This window comes from Typopeltis vanoorti, chromosome 25 (assembly GCF_054136105.1).
Source record: "Typopeltis vanoorti isolate ZY-2024b chromosome 25, IOZ_Tvanoo_1.0, whole genome shotgun sequence".
NCBI classification, from domain to species: Eukaryota; Metazoa; Arthropoda; class Arachnida; order Uropygi; family Thelyphonidae; genus Typopeltis; species Typopeltis vanoorti.
This window is the reverse complement of record NC_143573.1, coordinates 55365397-55387608: the sequence shown is the minus strand read 5'-3', so window position 1 is coordinate 55387608 and position 22212 is coordinate 55365397. Positions and strand designations below refer to the sequence as shown.

Genomic DNA, 22212 nt, shown 5'->3' with positions numbered 1-22212 from the left:
GAAGAATGAAAATGCATTTATTGAACCTGTTGTGGAACAACTTCCTCAAGCAGCACTTGACAGAAGGAAATTATGATCAACTGAGGAGTATACTGAATTCAGTGGAATGGGATCAATTGCTGGATGGGTAGAATATCAACAGTGCATGGGAAGCATTTAAACAATGCTTAAATGATGCGATATCACAATGTGTCCTGAGAGTTAGAAGAATAAATAGGGTAGGAGTCAAATGGATGTGTAATCTTATTAAGCAAGAGATTTGTAAGAAAATGATGATGTGGAAGGAATACCGTGTGCATAAGGATGGTGTCTACTATGAAAATTACAAGCAGCAGGCTAGAATATTCATAACTGTTGTATAGAAAGCAAAGTCTGAGTATAAAAAGAAACTAGCTCTGTGTGCTAAAGACAACACCCAAGAATTCTATCGATATGCTGCATGTAAAAGAAAAAATGAATATGAAAGAATAACTCTTCTAAATGCAGATGGCCTGAAGGTAACAGATGCAGAAAATGTTCAACTAATGAGTGTCCAGTTTTGTTAAAAGCTATCAATCTGGTATAAGCAACATTGAGCTCACTGCTACCTCTTCACTGGATGAAGAAACTCAGGTGTGTGAGGTATTAGAGCTGTTGCACAAACTGAATAAGAATTTAGCAATAGGGACTGATAGGATATCAGCATGTGTTAAAAGAGTGTTCAGTTAAACTGGCTATTCCTTTGAACAGGCTGTTTAATATGAGTCTCAGAACAGGAAAGATTCCTCAGGAATGGAAAGAATGTATGGTAATTTCATTGTACGAGGATGGTGCAATGGCCGATGTATCCAACTATTGACCAATCAGCATTTCAGGAATGGTGGTGAAGATTTTGGAAAATTTGGTTAGGGCTCACATTCAGAAATGGGTTGACAGTGAATCTCTATTTTGCAATGAGCAACATGGGTTTACTAAGGGAAGGTAATGTTTTAGTAACTTGCTCACATTCTATAACAATGTTACCATTGAACTAGAAAAGGAGAATGGATACACTCCCCTTGTCTAGTTCAATGGTAACATTGTTATAGAATGTGAGCAAGTTGCTAAAACTTGCTCACATTCTATAAACACAAACTTCTGCTTTTTAAACTTGTGTCTATTACTACTGACGGTGCTCCTGCAATGATAGGTAATAAATCAGGCTTCATTTCATTATGTAAAAATGATGACAAATATCCAGATTTTTTTAACGTATCACTGTACGTTAAAAAATTCCTGTAACTTGCAAGTTTATAATCATTCGGTTGTTTTTTCTAACTTTGTTTTTCCAAAATAGAGAAATAAATATTTTATTCCAATATATATATATATTTTTTTTGTTGTATTAAAATAAATAAAAGTGATAAATAAATTTTTAAATACACAAATAAAGTTTTTAGTTGTGTATTTTTTTTTAGTTGTTTATTCGTGCATTATTAGATTGGGGGAACGTGATCTATATAAGAGAGTAGATAGCCGAATAACTTTTTATAGAAAAGTAGCTCACATAGTAAAAAAGGTTGAACACCACTGGTATATAGGAAATTGAAGTTCAGGGGGGTAATGTAGCAAAGATTGCAAATACAACAATTACATTGCTGAAATGAATGTTCACATGTAAAGATAAGGATGTTATTTTGCCTCTTTATAAGGCCTTGATAAGACCTCGCTTGGACTATTGTACGTAGGTTGGTCTCCTGATTTCTGTTGTGATTCTGATATAGTGCAAAGGAGAGTGATAAAAATGATATCAGGATTGTGAAATACTGGTTATGAAGACAGATAGAGAATTTGTAGACTGCAGACACTAGCAAACAGGAGAAAGAGGGGTGATATAATTGAGACTTAGAAACTTCTGAAAGAGTCATACAGGATTTCAGTTCATGAAATTTTTCAGTATGTGGAGGGCAGGAAAAATACAAGAGGGCATCCTTGGAAGCAGAGAATGAATGCTGCTTAGAAGTGTGTGAGGGCTAGATTTTTCTTTCATAGGGCAGTGTATGGGAATGGATTGCCATTGGACGTTGTGAGTGTAAGCAGTGTGAATGAATCAATAAGTATGATAGCTGGTGCGTGTAGTATGTGGTCTCCCTCGATGAGTCACTGACTCCCTGTCTCTTAATAATAATAATAATGTTGGCTCTTTACTTTATGCTCATAAAGAAATGCAGTAAGAGTCTGTAGGATTCCCTGACTAAATTGAATGACTGCTGTGATAAATTTGGTATGAAAATCGCATTCAAAAGACCAAAACAATGAAAATAGGCAGAAATGCTGAAAATTTCAACTGCATTCTTGGAGAACTTATAGAAAACATATCTACTATTTATGCACAATTTTTAGTGAAATTAAGTTTGGAAATAGCATAATTATCAAAGCTAGTATAGTAGGAACTCGCTCTGTATAAGACATTGTTCAAACTAACATTAAGGTATGAATCTGAGAGAGTGGTTAGAAATAAAATGTGATAAAAAGCAGGAGACCAATGAGATTTTTCCTTATTCTTTTTCCATTCATTTTCTTCCCATATGTAGATATTTTTGCTATCCTGTCTTCCATGCCCCCCCCCCCATCCCATCAGTGGGATCTAATTCTTTGCTTCTGTGTTTGCTGTGTGGTTGATCCATTAACTTCTGGAAAGGTGAGTCTTGGTAGTCTTGCATTATTTTGTCCTCTACTTTGGCAAAACTGGGCTGTCTGTCCTAGATGACCCAGCCAGGATCAGTCAGCTAGTGGGTTTGCTTACAGTAGTTAAGGGTGTCGCAGGAAGTGTCCTTCCGATGGTTGGGGACAGGGTCCAAGGCTCGCTGTTGTGCCGGATCGGGGGGATAGCTCTGGTGTTCCACTTCCAAGTACATTCATTACCTGATGGAGACATTCCAGTAGTTTGACTGATCTACATAAGGCTTTGAATAGGGGAAGTTTAATTGTGGATTTAATTGTGTTAATAAAGAAATTTAAAAACACCAGCTCCAGAACAGCATCCTGCAATGCACCATACATCACCTCCCTCCTTTGAGATGCTGCTCCCATACACAAAACAGAAGAAAGAGAATTTATTATTAGTAAAGATATTGAAAATTAACCTATGATTGATATACTTATTGTGATGAAAGAATTTGCGCTGTGCAACATGAGTTACTATGAAGCAACCTTCATGTTAAAAATAAATAAATCTCTGAAATGGCAACTCTCATTTTCTCCTATCTAGCATACAGCTAAGTTATAACCCCTTCTATGGATGGGAAAGAGATAAGGTTAATGATGAAATCAAAACAGTTGACAGGCTGAAGCAACCTCATTACTAGCAAATACTAGTCAGTTTCCAAGTGACATTAAACCTAAGCATGTAGACTACATAAAAAAATGTACAAGTGAATACCTGTACACCAATTTTCAGTGTTTTCTAATACAACTTTACCAATTGAAAAAAAAAAAAAAAAAATAGACAAAATATTTTAGTGACTCATGTTATTACTTCTAAATAATCAAGAAAAAAAAAATTACTTTGCTACTTCTCAATTCCATAAATAAAACTAATATCTCTTCATGTTTACCATTAAGCACTAACTATACTTATGTTTCATACATTCCAAAAAAGAGTATAGGATGCTTATTTTTGGAAACTTTCTTTCCAGGAGGAGGTTCATGTTCAATAAAAAAAAAAAAATAATAATAAAAAATTGAGAAAATAATCCCAGAGAACAAAAAGAATTATGCCCCTGAATAATGCATTCTGAAATAATTATTTAGCAGACTACACTGGTGTCCAAAATCTAAAGAACACTATTTACAGACCAATCAGCTTGTGGCAATTTGTATAACTGACTATTTTTCGAATTGCATGCTTATATGTATGTGGGAAACTCTTGTGCTGAACTAAACTGCTCCCCCTGAGAATGATCTTCAAATCCTAACCATGTCATGAAACCACATGAAACACCAACAGAAAATCAGAATTTAAAGTAGAAAACAAGCTGCAATCAACACACCACTTTTCTTGATAATGCATTCAACAAAAACATACTCTTGGAAAAATGTTGCCTTTCTTCATTCAGAAGGGTTACCAGGATCTCCAGATTTCATAAATAAGTTCCTTTCAGGAGATATACTTATTGAAATATTAACTAAGAGACAATGTTACTTTTCCTGGTTGTCTGAGTGGTTAGCGTATCTGCTCTCCAGCTAAAAGGCTGCAGGTTTGAATCCTGCCGTGGGCATGGATGTTGTGATTGTCTGTGAAAGCACTAGTGGTGGTTGTCGATGGTAGATGGTGTTGGTGTTAGATGATGAAAGTTGGTGGAGTAGTGAGATGAACAGTTGTACAGTTGATACCCTCTCTCGATGAGTCTTTGGACTCCCTGGAGGTGTGATATAATAATATCAGTGTAATATTATGTTGCTTTTTATTGTTTTGTTTTACTTTTATCCTATCTACTACGATGTTACATTAACTTGAATTATGCTTACTTATCTCGTTATTATTCTACTCTATCTCTCAATTAATATTCTACCTTTGGTGACTCTGTATTCCTCACACCTGAGAAATATAGAAATTTATTTGATTTTTGACTGCGCCACTATGTCTTGATATGGTGCAATGTATATAGGTACTTCCGGTAGATCCTAATCACATGCAGTAATCTTATCCAAAAAAAATTAACAGTCGTGGCTTCCTTTAGTCCTCTATCATAAATTTTAACTTTCCTTTAGTTCCCTGCCTATAGGATCGAATTATTTGGGATCAGTGCATTGCAAAGTGAGATCAGACAACACTCTTTGATTATAATTAACAAACATGTTTAATAGCTACTAATTATAGAGAATATTACAATACATACATCAGGGGAATTATCCTCTGTAATCTCAGTTCCAGTTATGCGACTTATAAAACTCTTAAAGCAATATCTTGTAACTATTCAGTTAGTTTATGATATTCACTTCAGCATAAATCTTAATCTCAATTTTAAATAATGACATGACTTAAACAACAAAATAAACTCATTAGGACAAAAGACATTAGGAATACATTCAATAATCAAATTGATTTTTTAGCCCAAACTACTCCTTAGGAAATTAGCTTTACTCAGTTCTACGCCTTTACACAAAATTTACTCAATTAAATGCACTAGTTACCCATAGGTTATAAATATCTTATTCTATCAATCCTAGCAGTCCATTAGGAATTTCTCTTATATCACAAGTTTAACAGTATACATTAAAATAACTCACATGAACTCCTTGCTATTTATGAAGAAGAAGAAGAAGAGTGCACTTCTGGTGCACTCTTCTTCTCTGTTCGTCTCTACGTTCTGAGGTTCCTTTTCCGTCTTGTGTTTTGGATTTCTTCCTTCAGGATTATGGAGTACCGATGAAACCGTTGAGTCAGCTAGCTGGATGTGTGGAGGGTTTTCCCAGTGTCTGGAACGGATGGGTGAAGGATCATGGCTGTCGGGGCATGTGCAGACTCGGTTGAGCGGCAAGGCTTCTGGTCCGATTTGGCTTGATTTTCTCCTAAGTTAAGCGCTTCTGGTTATCCTCATTACTGCACTTGAACAGCTCTTGGCAGATCGACCTCCACTTTCCTCCCTCGGACTTCTCTGCATCTGGCTAAATTTCCCCCTCGAACCTTTCTCTCGGTGTCGGTCCTTGATGTCTAAAATCTGCCCTGATTCCTCAAGATCCATGCCTTATATTTTCCTCCCCCCCTCGAACCTTGGGTTAAGATTTGGAATCCCGTTACTTTCCCACGCAAATCTTTGCTAATTTTTTGGCTAAGTGATACGTCGGGCTATTAATTCCTTCAACGATAGATCTTAGCAGGGTGTTTTCTTTGTGAATTTTTGGTAGCCCGTAAATTCTAGGGGAGCGCACGTAATGAGGGAACAGTTTTTTGACTGTATCTTCGGACCATGTGGTAATTGATTTAAGTAGTTTCTCTGTTTTGTTTTTTGTTCTCTTAGTTGGGTTGTAGTTAACTAGTTTGTATGTGTTATTGTCAGAGACCAGCAGATTCATTTTTTCTATATAAGTGGTACGGTTTAAAATGACAGTGGCATTTCCTTTATCAGCTCTGGTTATTACTATGTTCGGATTTGTTTTAAGTGACTTTATCGCTGTTAATTCGTGTTTAGTTATGTTGCTTGTTATTGTTTTGTTATGGTTTAAAATGTTCGCAGTTTCTATACGTATTTTGTCTGCTATGTTATTAGGTATGAATCTTAGGCCTCTTTCCATATTACAAATAACTTCAAGTTTGCGTATTGTTTTTGATGCTATAGCAAAATTTAAACCTTTGTATAAAGATTTCGTCTTTGTTTAGAGTGTGGTTAGATAGGTTAATTATGTTATTGATACCTGTGGGTGATTGGTGGCACCTGTTGTTTTTTGCTTCTGGTTGGTTGTTCTTGTTCACTGTGGCAAACTTTGAATGTGGCGGCTGGTTTTGTCGTTCTTTTAGTCTTTGAAATTAGGAAATTAGACACATTCCTTAGCCACCTAAACAAACAACACAAACACATTCAGTTCACAATTGAAATTGAAAAACACAACACACTTTCGTTTCTAGATACACTTGTCACACGTCTTCCCTCGGGCAATCTCTCCTTCACTGTTTACCAAAAACTGACACATACGGGACAATATATACACATAAACTCCTACCACCACCCAACACAAAAACTAGGTGTCATCAACATGCTAACAAACAGAGCTCAGACGATTTGTTCCAGTGAACAGGCACTGAAAGAAGAGTTTAAAATTATCAGTAATAACCTACAAAAAAACGGATACAGCCAAAATACTATAAACAAAATTCTCTACAAAACCACAATAAAAAACAAAGACAAACCAGACTACAGTAAAACTATAACCATTCCCTACATTAAAGGAATATCAGACAAAATAAACAGAGTACTACAAAAGTACAACCTCAAAGCCACCTTTAAACCTCCTGCAAAATTAAAAAACTTACTCAACTCATCCAAAGACCCACTCCCTCCACTAGCTCACCCTGGAGTATACCGGATTTATTGTACTTGCAACATACCATATATAGGAGAAACAGGACGCACTATTCCTATTAGATAAAAAGAACATAAACGACACATTAAATATAATAATTATGGTGAAGCTGGCCTTTCTGATCATGCCCTGAATACCTTACACAGAATTGACTGGAAAACCACTAGCTGTCTACATCACACTAGAACATGGTTATGAACGGAAATTCAAGGAAGCCTGTGAGATTATCAGCAACAACCCCAATCTGAACAACAATAATGGTTTAAAAATCCCAAACATATGGAAGGTATATAATCGACCTTCCTTACCAAGAACAACTATAAATAGGACTGTAGAAAATCCAGTATTGTAAATCAAAAATAAGAATTGTAATGCTAAAAATAGGACACCAATTGTTTCTGAAAGAAAACCATCTAAAAGAATGTTTATTCATGTCATTGTAAAAATAGAATTTAGCTTGATATAAAAAAAAATATTCTTTATTTTATTTTATTTTATTATATATATATATATATTTTCACCAGAGGTCACGCCAGTAGAATAACATGCGATCTAATCGCATGTTATTCTTCAGATGATGATCTTGATGTGAAGATTGAAACGTCGGGATAATAAAAAAATTTTTTTAACACTGTTATAAATTCAAAAAATATTTTAAAATGAATGCTGATCACCGTGTAACCCTAAAAGAAAGGATTTTCAAAAAGTCATTTCCCAGTATTATTCGATCCCCATGTCAAGAGGTTTCTGGGAGAATGAGCAGTTCAGGTAGGACATTCAGACCGAAACCGGGCAACGACATGCTCTCTTTTAACTTTCGTTGAGCATAGACAGCAGTGGGATTCGCTATTCCATTCAGCTTGACTGGTCTCCTCAGCTTTGTGATGCAGTTAGATACTCTAGACCTCAATCTCTTGAACAGGGATCCAGTTATTATCGAGACTTGGTATCCAGTATCTAACAGCACATTGCATTGTATCCCCCTTATTCTACCTTGAATGATGGTCAAGAGTTTAGTGCATTGTTCCTGACTCTCTTTTCTAAATCTCCTTGATTTGATTGTGGGATGTTGGCTAGCACCCAGCGTATTGGATTCAAATTGTTTACTTCTGTAAAATTTTCTCTTATTCTGGAAACAGTACCGGGCTATGTGTCCAAACTCGTTGCAATTATAGCATTGGGATGCTTCCCCTCTGCCTTCCCCCTTGTTATCTACTCGTTCATGATTTGAGGTTTCTATGGATGGTTTTGCTCTGACTTCTTGCAATTGCTTGAATATAGAATCAAGTTTATCCATCAGGGTTGATGTAACCTCTCTACCTCTTGTCTGATCATAGTGTTTATCTCTTCCTTTGTGAAGGAGTCAGCAACACTTGGGGTGGTCACTCTGTCATTTTTGACCTCATTCACTGTGAATGCCCTGTTTTTGTCCTCCGTTCTCTATCTTTTCCTTTGCTCTTCCCCTTTGAATTTTCTGCGTTTTTTTTTTGAGTCAGATTCCTAATTCCCTTTGGGCTTTTCATATTCAATACACAATAGTTTACAAAAACTAATACAAATATTTGTACAAGGATTCACGATGTGACTGTTCTGTAAAAAGCCAATGCATTAAACAGAAGAAAATTTATGCGGCATTGAGTTTTTACATCAGAATGGGATCGACTCTGAAACGAAAGTTAGGGTGTGATAGACATGAGGAGAATGTACATACAGGAATGGTCACCTGGTTCCCACCTGGAACATCATCCTTACGTTCAGCACACCAAAATCACAAACGTTTGTCAAAGTAGGTTATTTCACCTGCCCATTCAGTTTCTACATCATGAATCCTTTGTATTGCTTTAAATATCAGAAATAGGGTCGTTCTCAAACTGCCTGTCATGGCTCTGCCACTTGTATATGATGCAGCAATAAAGACCGTGGAAACAAAGATTGCAAAAGTAAAACACTAAAATGCTGTAATTGTTGAAAACCATCCAGCTTACTCCCGAGTATGCCAAAGGTGGAGGATGAGAAGCAGATCTGAAAAATAAAAATTTAGTGCATCACTTATCAGGAGGCAAAGAGGTAGTATATCACAGTGGCATCGATCCAAACTAGTATGTTGATCCTGTCTTCTCACAGTTACAACATCCTTGAATGATGTGACTCGCTTGCCATCTCCTTAGAGTGAATCAATGAGAAAATCAATATCTCATTGATTTTCTCAATATATCATTGATTTGGCATGTCCTCACTCCTGAGGACAATGCCAAAGATGATCCTACTACATGAAAATTGATTAATAAAAAAAAAAAAAAAGAATGCATTCCAGAAGATCAGAAAATGTCTTGAGACCCTATAATAGATGGTCCATCAATAGATGGCATGGATTATCCCACTATTTTCTCTGAAGATAAAATAATTCATGTACCTAGTGCCTTAGATGGAGTACAGCTTGATGTCTTGGATATTTTTTCCGATGAAGAAATGGTTACTAGCTCTCAATTCTCTAAAAAGAAAAAAAAAATTAAGGTTAAATCTAAAAACTACTCAACACAGGAAACCAGGTGATATCACCAAAAAGAAATAATGAAACATTCCTGTAGTAAAATTGTTGTGGATGCTGTCAAAACATCAATGACATAGAGGCCCTCTTGCAGAAGTATAAACTCATGATTCTGCTTTCGTGAAACATACCCAAAGCCGAGATATGATTTAAAATTACAGAATAGTACCATCATTTGTGTAGATGGCTCAGGGGATGGACCTGTTCATGGAGGAGTTGCTATCCTTGTGGGTAGCCATACCCCTTTCCAACAAGTCTCATTCAGTATGAATGTAGAAGCAGTTTCTATCCAACTCTCTGTCGGAACTACAATAACAGTATGCTGCATCTACATTTCTCCTGCTGCAGATATTGGATGCTATCAAGGATGTCAGGATGTCTTTGGCAAAAGAGCAGAAGGCTTGGCTGACATTTGGATATGATGCAGGTTTCTTGCTTTTGGATGCATTGATGGTTTTCTTGTAGCTTTTTCTGGTTTTGGTTTAAGTGGTATTGGAAGATGGAGTTCTTGATGTAAGCCACTTGCAGTGTGCCCAGTTGTTTTCTTGTACATCCATGGCATTTCTTTTGGAGAACCATTGCTTAGATAGGGGTTTAGAGTAGAATGGGAAATAAGTTTCCATATCAGTGAGGATTATTTCAGTGCTTATAGTTGGGTTGGGAGGCCAAAAATAATAGATTAAGGGAATGAGGCATAGAAGTTATGAAGGTCATACCATTTCATTGTTAGAATGCCAGACAACTCTTGATTGAATGTGGCTGTGTTAGTGCTCCATGGGAGGAGATAGGCACTAGACTGAGGTCTGAATTACCTAAAGGTCATACAACATTAGTGTACTTCAAAGGGTCAATGTTCCAAATGTCATCACCACTTTAGTGTTTTTCTTCTAGTGTCAATCTTGTTCTTCGTTAGTGAAGATGTGATAGGGCGAAGCTTGTACATGCATTTCAGTGGAAGTGCTTTTGAACTTAATCATGTTCAAACAGCTTTCACTTTGTCCATTGGACATGATTTCTGTCTCTTACATCTAGGTGTTGCCATCATAACTTCATTCAGAAATAAACTTCATTTGGTTTTATTCTTCTCCATCTGCTGCATAAATGCCCATGGCAAATCACTTCTCATTTACCCAGAAATCTTGGTGCATGATTCTTCTGCCCTTCCATCAAAAATGCATTAAAGACTACTAAAGATTTGTATAAATCTTTAGTATTAGGGGGCAGTCTGAAAGAGTTGCTAAATATACTTAGTACTGTTGGGGCAGGTGGAATGAACGGAACTATGTCAGTCAGTTATTCTTGAGTAGGAATCCAGATCTATCCAATCTTTAGTTGGATAGATCTGGGTTCCTTTAAGAGCTTTCCAATCAGTGATGTTTTAGATAGTCTCATATGGTGGCAGTGACATGTTTTTTCATTTTTAAACAAGCAGAACAGTCAGAACACACTGTTAGCATAATACACTGACCTTGTAGCTTTAGTTGCTTAAGAATAGTAATATTAACCCAGATGTTCTTGATTTCTACTTAAAAAAAAAAAAAAAAAAATTGTGCATGTGCTTGCACACATATTTGGAACTTGCAGAACTACTATCTTCATTTGCTGAAATGAACTTAGTTTTCTTGTTTTTAGTTCTCTTAATTTAATGAGATGATTTCACTGCAGTCCATTTGTTTCCTCCTTTGCTACACACTTGAATATTAGTAATTTTTTTTTTACATCTTATGTAAAGCAGTGGGATTAACAGGGTTTCTAATTATCTTCTAATATATTCATATCTTTTTTTTTATGCTCCATGCTAGCTCAGTTTTTTTCTGCTTTGTCATATTTGTTATTTCAGGGTTTTTGATTTTAATCAATGAGCGTGCCTAAAAGCCTCTTTGTATAACTTGCTTATCCCTCATTTGTAATTAGTTTTTAATTAGTTTTTATATTGCTGTGTTCTGACTCGAGTTTAGCCTCTCTACTGACCAGGACATATATACATGTCCAGCAAAATCTGGATATGATGCATACCGTCTGTTCAAAAGAACATGGATAAGAAGTGCAAATTACTGTCATGTCCATTACAAGGTGTGATAATTTTTCATGCTGAGGAGAATACTTAACAAGTACCTCTCGTTCATAACTGCATTTCAGTTATCTATAGCAACCAGTGAAGTTCCTTGCCACATGCTTGGTAACTGGAATTTTAGTTGTATTACATAGACTAAATACCTACAAATTATTATTTTCTACTTCTTTTATCATATAATTCTAGTTTCTAATGCCAGGACAAAATAAGAGATCCTTTCATAGTTCATCATAGCACTAATTATGGATATAGACCATATTGGTCTGTTCCAGTCTCATTATCCATTTTGAGGTCTACCAGCAGGCCCCCTGTTTCCAATTGGTTTATATTTTATTAATTGTTTGGGATATCAGGTGTTGGCCATTCAATTTATATGTTCTCTTCAATTTTTTTTTGTAATTGTTTAGTTTTTCTTCTATTGATTTTATTTTTAGTTCTTTTAAAAATCCTCATCATTTTTTTTTTTTTTGTCTAATGTGTTTTGCAGTTCTCATGAATCTCATTTCGCTTGTTTTTATATTTTATCTTGTTTGTTTACTGCTATTGTTTATTTTTTGTAACCAGTTTGCTGGAAACCTTAATTTTGCCTGCACTAAATAATGATCTATATTATTTCTAGCCCATTCTGGACTTTAACATTTAGGAAGAGGTTTGCTGCTGTTTCATTTGCTTTGTATAATTCTAGTTTCTAATGCCAGGACAAAATAAAGAGATTCTTTCATACTTCACTTAAATATTGCATCATCTTAGAAAACCAGTATTGTTATCAATTTTTGGTGTTAATTGTGTTTAATTGCTTAGTTGACAATGCATTTTATTCTCCAAAAATTTTTTTTGTCAAACAATTTCATAAATTAATACCAATCCAAATCTTAAAAAATACTACCCCCATATGTTCCAAAATAACTTTTGTTTATTTTTTATTCATAATCATAGTTTGACAACTATTTCACAAATTGCATAAAAGTCTGCACTTTTACGATTTTGCTTTATAGAGAACATTACAAGTATCCGTTCTTTGTGCTTCAAATTTTTTGGTTTCCTAGAATCCATTCATTACAAATTGAAATAAAGGATTATGAAGTTAATTGCTATGTATATATTTTCTGCTAGTTTAGATATTATGCAACAATTTTGAACAAGCAATACTTTTGCTATAGTTTGTCATTCAAAATAGTTACAAGTGCATACATCAAAAAGTGATATTTCATGTCTACATTTTTTACAATGCAATTAAAATTGTATTTAGCCTTTGATGGCTAACTTACTGCTCTTGGGAATAACATCATCCTTTCAGGGATTTAGGCCCAGTGGCTAGTTCTATTCTCATTCCATCTTTTCCTTGCTCATCCCTGACTTCTATATCCTCTAATTGGGTAGTATCAGAGTATTTTTTTGGGTAGTCTTGAACTGTCCATTCTTTGGATATGTTCAATCCACTTCTTTTGGTATTCGTGTACTTTCTCCAATACTGAGTCTCATTTTAGTTCTTTATGTATTTGTGCTTTCCTGTCCCAGTAAATATAGCATGTTGAAAGTTTTTTTCACTTGGTTATACTATAAATTAAAGATGCCAAGAAATTATATTCCTGGTTTAATCCTTTATCCAAGTGTAAGCAAACAATGTTTGCACATGAAGTAATTTCACGACTGGGCTACTTGTATATAGAGGTTAAGGACTTCACATTAATTGTCTTAGTATCCCATAATGAAAGCACATATCCTTACAAACATGTATAATACTATGCATTATGTTACATTATTGGTTTTTGTGAATATTCTGTCTTAGATATAATTAACATAAAAATTAAATCAGGTAATTGCCCCAGAAGTGCTTGGATTAAGACTCAACCAGAACTTTAGTTTTGACTAAGTCTTCATTAATGCTTCTGAAATAAATGCAGCTCATTCTTTTCTTCTTACAATTTAGTATAAAGGTCAGTAATCAGTATTGGAATGGAAATTGAATACACTGCAAGAAATGGTTTGCATGTAGTCTACCACTAGTCTTATCACAGTCATTCCAGTGCCCTGGCACATTGGAGTTTTGCTTAGGTCACTCACAATCCTTCTTAATAGTTGTACTTCATTGAGTGTACAGAATGCCATGATAATATTCTGTATGCTATTCTATATAGTTCTGTCAGAATCAAGTGGTCAGCTTGGAGGTCTCTGGAAAAGCATTTAAAATTTAAAACGGGCAATGGAAGGAAGTTTCCTGTGGACTTAAGGCGGTTGCAAGATCTTTTGCTGAAAGAAGTTCTTTTTGTAGCATATATAAACTTCAAATGCTGTTGCAATTCTTTATTTGTCCACAATTATTGTTTTTATTTTTAGAAAAATCGTTCTCTGATTCCTTGCTACTGGGAAAATCAACCTGGTGGATGTCGAAAGCCTCACTGTGTTTTCTTACACCGTAAAGTTCGTACAAATCTTACAGAAGCATTGACTGTTAAACCTGAAGGATGTAAGTATATATATTTATCATTGTAGATTAATTCCCTGATATTGTCTGATATAATATGTCAGTGTTGTGGGTGGATTCTTATAGTATTAGAAACAAAAATTTCTTATGTGTAGATATTTTCACTTTCCAGTTATTAACTGCTCTCCCTGTCTTGATATTGAATAACAGAGCATATTTTTAGAAGATGGTTTGTGCCTCCTTTAATGACATACATATTATGCATACTGTGCATTACAAAGAGGCCTCTGATTACATAGACTTGCAAGAAAGTGCTCAATATTATTAATATTATGAACAGGTCACCTTCCCTCTCTGAGCCTTCCTAGTCTTCTACACCTGGAATTCATTCCCTCCCCTTAGTGCTGAGCTAGTACTTGCAAAATGCTGAATTGACTAATATGCTGAGCTGACTGAGTACAGTTATTGTTACTCATATCTCCAAAGATGTCATTAGTATTTCCAAATACAGGTAGTTTTTAAAATTATCAGTTTTCCCTTTTGGGACTAAGGTCCCACAGTATCTGATAAAACCTTAGAAAGATAACCTCAGATAAGAATGAGCACTAGAAACATACTTCAAAAGGTGGTTATGGTGAAATAATCTTGCATAGTATTGTTACCAAGATGGGGAAAATTTTACATATCACAATTTTGATTGTGAAAGATGTTGACTGTTTTTCAACTTCTTTACGTGACAGTTCTCACTGAGTATTTCTCATGTTACATTTTTTTGATACATTTTCTGACCATTTTTTTTTCCCTGGCTTAAGCATGCCACTTCAACAGGATTGCAGATTTATTTCTCAAAAGTTTTCCCAATTTTGAAGTGAATATTTTGGTATAGGATCAAATAGTAATGATTGCTGAGATAACAGCAAGATCACTTGTAAAAGATAGTGAAAATCTTTAACGTCACAGTAAAATGGAAGTGAATGCAATGAAAGTAACTATTAATTCAGTAAGCTAAATAGATAATTAAACCATTGATAGTTGTTCAAATGTACTATGTTAAATGGGAAGAACCTGTTTTATTATCGCAGGCAAGAAGTAGAAATAAGTACTACTCATACGTGGTTGGAAAATGGTACATTTTGATTAATTTTCTTTTAAACAGCCTTCATGAGTTGTTTTTCAACAACTACAACCTTTAGCTCTTCAAGAAAAATATCATAGTATTGATAGGAACATCAGTGGCAATACCTCTGGCATGTAGGATTGATATGTAAAATGCACTGTTTTTAATTATTAAAATTATTAAATCCACCAATAGTTTAATTAAATTAATCTTTTTGTGGATAGGTGTATCTTTTCATGGAAATATTAGTATACAAAAATGATGTTGGTAAGAAATTAACACTGAGAAACAAATAAAATGTTTTTCATTCCTTTTTTCACTCTTTCTAGCTGTTAAGGAAAGCAAATGTGGTGAGCTTAAAAAAAATGCATTGGAGAAATGTATTGACTGTCATTTTTTTAGTAATTGAAACCATTTGCTATTATAGTACAGTTTAAAGAACATGTGTCTTGTAGACATTAGTAAAAATAGTTTTCACATATAAAGAAAGATTTGTTTAATAGCTCTTATCTAATCTCTTTCAGAGATGTAAAAAATAAATTTTACATTTATAGTATAATAACTATAAATGTAACTATATAACACTGCTTGAGTCCAGTGTGAGTTAAGGTTAATGTGGTGTGGGTGGGTGCGTTTGGGCATTCACATGTTCATGAACACAAAATGCTATTCAAGAGTAGCATCACAAACTTTGGAAACATTTTGTCTTATTTTATGTTTTAGTGCTGGCATTTTATATTCCTATGTACATTTATTTATTCTTCACTTTCAACATTATTTTCATACTATTTTTCATCTTTCTGGCTTTATCCAGCCAACCTGACAAAGAACACTTTTGCTAATCTTTCTTCTCCCATTCTATTTAAGTGACCATACCAACTGAGATTAGTTCTGCTAATGCATTCCTGAATGCTAACAATGGCAAGTTATTTCGTAATATTCTCATTATTAATATGATACTGCCACTGTTGCCGTTCTATTCACTCTCCTAATCTTTCTCAGAATTCTCATTTCCATATTCTCTGATCTTTGATCAAGTGTTTTATTTCTAACCCAGCTCTCAGATCCAAAAAGTTAAAACTGATTTCAAACTGATTTATATACTGCTAATTTAGTGTTTCGATGATTTCTCTTATTCCACATAAATTTATTCAGTTGACTTCCTATCATATCAGCTTTACTAATTCTGTTGCCTATTACCATATTTAATTTGCCATTTTCACTAAATATTGTGCCTAAATAGTTGAAATGTTTTTACTTGTTCTATTGGTTCACCATTAAGAAAACAGTTGAGATTTTAAATATTTCTGCCTATTTTCATTGTCTGTTTTCATTACTGATTTTCATACCAAATTTATTACATCAGTTATTCAGTTTAGTCATGGAATTCTGCAGACTTGTACTGGATTTCTTTAGAAGTATAACATCATCTGCATAAACTAAAGATCTGAGATTAACATCTAATTTTTATATAAAAAATAATACCCCTTTCCTTCATAATATGATCCATATAGATAATAACAGTGGAAATAATGTGCATAGTTGTCTCACACCTGATTTAACATCAGACCAGCTTCTTATACATCCTTCAATTCTAACTACTGAATCATAACTCAAATATAGATTATTGCTTGATGTAATGTATATTTACACCATATAACTATAACATTTTGAGCAGCTTGTTTTCCTGGCACTTTGTTATATGCCTTTTTCCAAACAAAAATATAAATATGGATCCTTGTTATATTCCCATCATTTCTCAAATCTTTCACATTATGCTTTTGCATTCTAATAGCTTTGCTAACAGTTAGTTTTTGCACATGGGAAACATGATTTTGTCACTCACTTGCTAGCACACTTCTTTTAATAGAATCACCATACAAGACTTAATTTTTTCTTCTCTCTTAGTTAAGCATTCCTTTCTCTTTTCTTGCCCTTCCTTCTCTCTGTTCTCAGCTTAACTACTTGCTAAACATTTCTGCATTTGCTCTAGCTCATGCGTCATCCTGTATCATTGCATACATTTTCCCTCATCACGGCCAACTCTTCCTTCTTTACATCCAACATATTACTATTCTTTTGATCATCACTTTTAATCTCTCTGTATCCTGTCTTCTGCTACACCACCATGCATATTTTCTTGCATATTCTCTGTTATGTCTTCTACTTCAATCTCACATCTTGACTAGCACTTCTGACACTCTTTTTCATAGCATTTTCGGCATACTCTCCCACTACTCTCATTTTCAAACTAAAGACCATTCACCTTTGTAACAAGTACATTTCACTGATATCGCTCTGAATGAAATCCCTCTGGTTAAATTCCCTAAAGAATGATGCTTTGAATGCCATTGCTTTACTTTGCATCAGTGTCATGTGCCATGCTATGTAACTTACATGCAGAATAACTTATATTAATTATATTAAATAAAAAGGTTTAACTTAAATCTAAGTTTCTTTGTTTAAATTTAAATTGATTTTCTCCAGTCACACTTTCCCAACAGCAAAATTATCCTCCTAGGAGACTTTAATGTCCACAACACCAGCTGGCTTTCCTCCTCCAGTTATACATATCTTGCAGGTAGAGATGCTGAAGCATTTGCTGTCACTAATGACCTTACACATCTTGTTCAGATGACAATCAGAATACCATATAACCCAAACCACTCCCCAAACACCCTAGATCTCTTCCTCACCAATGACCCTTCCAAATACACAGTGAAAGTAGTGCCCCCCCCCCCCCCCCCCCCCAAGGTAATTCTGACTACAATCTAGTGCTTATCTCCTTTCCCATGCAACAACACCTACACAGCCATTCCCATGCGAGAGTAGTTTGGCATTATAACAGTGCCAAGTGGGACAGCCTCTGCAACTTCTGTGCCACATTCCCATGGTTGGACTATTGCTTTCGGCCTTCCATTCCAAACATATGCATCAAACTTAAAGTAATCCTCACCAGCATGGAAACATACATTCCCCCACACTACTCTGAACTGCCATTCCCTAACTAAACCTTGGTTCTCCAAAAGATGTGTCAAGGCTGTACAAATGAGAAACCAAACATACCGTATCTGGCTCAGATCAAGAACTCCATCCTCCTTTAGAGCTTATACTGGAGCCCGAAATAGATGCAAAAAAAAAAAAAATAAATAAAATAAATAAATAAATATATATATATATATATATATATACAGGGTGTTCGGGATAAATTTGACAGTTTCGTAAGGAAAAAGAAAATCTTCTTTGTATCTATTAAATTTAATGAATTGACAAAAAAACATTACAGGCAGAGTTAATTACAATACTATCAACAAGATTTACTCAAAATAACCACCATTAGCATCGATCACAGCTTCAATTCTGCTTCGGAACCTCGAACAAGCTGATGCTACAGTCTCCCTGGGAAGGGCCGCAAAAACTGTTTAAATTTTACCCATTAACTGGGCTTTTGTATTACTGGAAGTGCGATTGGTGTCTTTTTCAACTGCGTCCCATACAAAATAATCCATGGGGTTAAGGTCTGGGGAGTTTGGAGGCCAAACATTTGGACTGGTGAAGTCGTAGAAATTTTCAGACAACCATTTTTGACTTTTCCCAGAGGTGTGGCAAGGGGCCGAATCCTGCTGCCATACATACGGCCTACCATTGGCTACCCTTGTTATCCAGGGCTTGACTACAGTTAGCAACTCCACGAACAAAGCCCGAATTCCAATGCCAGGGTTCTTCAACACCTGTTCCTGCGGATTTGCGAGGAATTCTGCTGTACGAACGCAATCAGATCGTCTGCTAGGGATCTTTCTTCTTGCTACATCCTCGTAGTCACCATTGCAAGTCTCTAGTTCATGCCTGATTGTTTTTACTGTATTCAGGGAGCATTGGGCAGCAGTCGTAATATCCTTATTTTGATGGCGGGCACGAATCATCATGATACAAGTTATTCTCTTCCATGATTCAGGTGGGTTCCAGCTATCCATCCTTTCTGACATCTTGTATATGAATGAAGAAGGGTCCAAACTTTTAAATGAAGAGAAGTGTGTGTTAATACATGTAACTTACGGAAAAATATAATTAATTATAAATATGTCAAATTTATCCCGAACACCCTGTATATATATATATATCAATGTTTCCAAAACGGAGTTCGAAAGAGCAAAAAGCGGGAAACTAGCAGCCTGTCCAAATGGCAGCTGAACCTTTTGGGCTCTCGCCAAAGCAATTGGCCGTAACTTCTGCCCAACTATTCCCACCCCAGATGGCTCTATTTTACATCATCACTCACAGAAAAAGCCAATCTTCTGGCTTCACACTTTGTTTCCAGTGCGTGCATAACTGACAATGTTAAATGTCCCCAACATACAATGCCCCCTATATCCTTTTGCCAGAAAAATACTGTCCAAATTAGACAAAAAGTCTCGTGTCCCTGATGGCATTTCTCCAATTGTCCTGAAAGTTTGTGCACCACAACTTACTCCTATCCTATGTCACCTGTATATACTCTCTTACTCTACTGGTATTTATCCCACAACCTGGAAACTTGCCTATATTCAATCAATTACCAAAAGGGGCGACAAGTCAATGCCATCCAACTACTGCCCCATTTTGCTTACTTCAGTCCTGTCTAAAGTAATGGAAAAAATCAGTTCCCAACTCGTGCACTACCTTGAAGGTACCTTTGAAGGTGGGCCCAACTCGTACACTACCTTATACGAGTTGGGTGCCCACCTTCAAGGTAGTGCACGAGTTGGGAACTGATTTTTTAAACAACTGCCAGTATAGATTCCGTTGCTGCCAATTGATAGGAGATCTGCTCACATGTGTCATCCATCTCTGGACAAATGCCATGGAGAAGTTTGGCGAGTCTCAAGCGGTTGCACTTGATATCTCCAAAGCTTTTGACTGGGTTTGGCACAAAGGCTTGCTAAGCAAACTATCACTTGGTGTGTCTGGGTATTTGTGTAGTTGGACTGCTAGCTTTCTGTCTGGATGCACACTGTGTGTGATTGTGGATGGTTCCTTATCCTCTCACAATTCAACTAATGCCGGAGTTCCACAAGTTTCTGTCCTCTCACCAACCCTCTTCCTGCTATATATATATATATATATATATCAGTGACCTACTTCAGCTGACCTCCAACCTAATATGCAGTTTTGCAGATGACAGCACATTGCACTCCTTTCTTTCTTTTGATAAACCTTACTCTACACAGCTCACTCAACCTATAGAACATCAATCACCACACTGCCCTCAATTCTGATCTCCAAGCCATCCTCCAATGGGGTTCAGATAACCTAGTCAATTTCACAGCTAATAAAACCCAGTTCTGCCTTATTTCTCATAAAACCATTTTTTCTCAGTGTTACTTTTGACAATTTTACAACACCCAAATTTCCAGACAATTTGAGATTTCTCTTCTTGGAATTACTCTGACATCAAACCTCTCCTGACATGAACATATCACAAACATTGCATCCTCAGCTTCAAAAAAACTAGGATTTCTCTTTTGCTCAAGCCATTACTTCACCCCTAAACAACTGTTATCCTTATACAAATCTGCCCAGCTATTGAACACTGCCCTCGTATCTGGAGTGAGGGGATATGTTATATTTATGTGTATAGTTTATTATTTTATATCTCTTTTCTATGTCTTTTCTTATGTTTCTTTATTTTTCTAAATTCTGTTTGTGTTCCTTCCTCAATTAATTTTATCTTTATTCTAATTCCCTTCTTACTTCTCATTCCCTTAGTTACAGCTATCTATCAAAGTTCCCTAATTTTCACCGTGGCCACACTCTTAAATGAACTCGTGTGCAAAATCCTTCAGACAAAGAGATTGCCTCAAGGTAGAGCCAAATTTTTCCCTGGCTGAAAATCTAAAGTCAACTCCTTTTCAGAATTGAGAAAATTTATTTTTTAACACTGCGGCATCTTAATTCCTATACAATAGAATTAATATTGTCAGAGAGTCAGCCCGCAGACTACTACACGATTTACTTAATCTAACACAAACAAACTTTACGATATTTTATCTTCTACTGCAGTTGTAACCAGTTCCCGTGCTTTTACTTAAACAGGTCCTACTTTTAGCAAGCGGTGCATTGGCTTGAATAATCAGAACTTGATTTTTGAAAAGAAAACATGAAAGTTTATTCACTCTAAGTTATGATACATGTCATTCAAAGAAACTAAATTAAATGAGAAATTTCTAAGGGCAAATGTTATACTAACAGACAAGATCTATATTATACTCGACATCTCACATTAAAGTACACAAACTGAGTCAGGCTGTCTCAATCCTGCTCACTTATTACAGTCACGCTCATGAGTATCTTTCTCTCCCACAAATATTAAGACAAAACCATATTAAATAAATAATCTTTTATTGTTTCTCTTTTTTACTGTGACTTAAATTTTCAGTTTCTTTCCTTACTTTTTACCAAGAAGGTTTTTCCATCATTTTCTTTCCATTTACCAATGATCAGAGGATACAACATCCATTCATTTACTTGTGGGCTTGGAATTATAAGGGATCCAGTTAGGCCAATAAGTAATGTGTGCTGTCCATCACAGATTTCAGTGCTGTATTTAAAATGATGAATAAAGTTATTTTCTGCAGACAAATTATTTTTAATCATCATGGTTACATGGAGCAGAAGTGCTGAGCAGTCTTGTTTTACATTAAATTATTTACTTAACATAAGCACTATCACTTTGGCTTTTCTCATAATTAGTAATAGATTTATCAGATAACATTTCTGTATATTAAAAGAATATATAAGCAGAAAAATTTTAACATTTACTTGACAGTTAATTTGAACATAATTAAATGCTAATTTCTAATCAAGTAAATTTCATTCATTATTAAAGCAAAGCTTCATTGTCAAAAAAAAAATTAAATTACAGACATCTCGTTGTCTAAATGCAAAAAAAAAAAAAATGTTTTAAACTCAAAATATAAAACAAGATTATGTTACAATAAAAGAACAGCAAGAGTTTATTATATAAGTAT

At 35.2% G+C, this 22212-nt stretch overlaps 1 protein-coding gene across 3 annotated transcripts in view; it reads left to right on the top strand.

Annotated features, from left to right (window-relative positions):
• LOC150092757 (uncharacterized) overlaps positions 1–22212 on the top strand; it is a 480655-nt gene that overhangs the window by 114947 nt on the left and 343496 nt on the right. For all 3 annotated transcript variants that reach the window (XM_090414390.1, XM_090414391.1, XM_090414389.1), the window contains one exon: positions 14001–14130. In XM_090414390.1, the coding sequence (XP_090270516.1) occupies positions 14001–14130 (130 nt within the window). The remainder of the gene's footprint in view (positions 1–14000; positions 14131–22212) is intronic.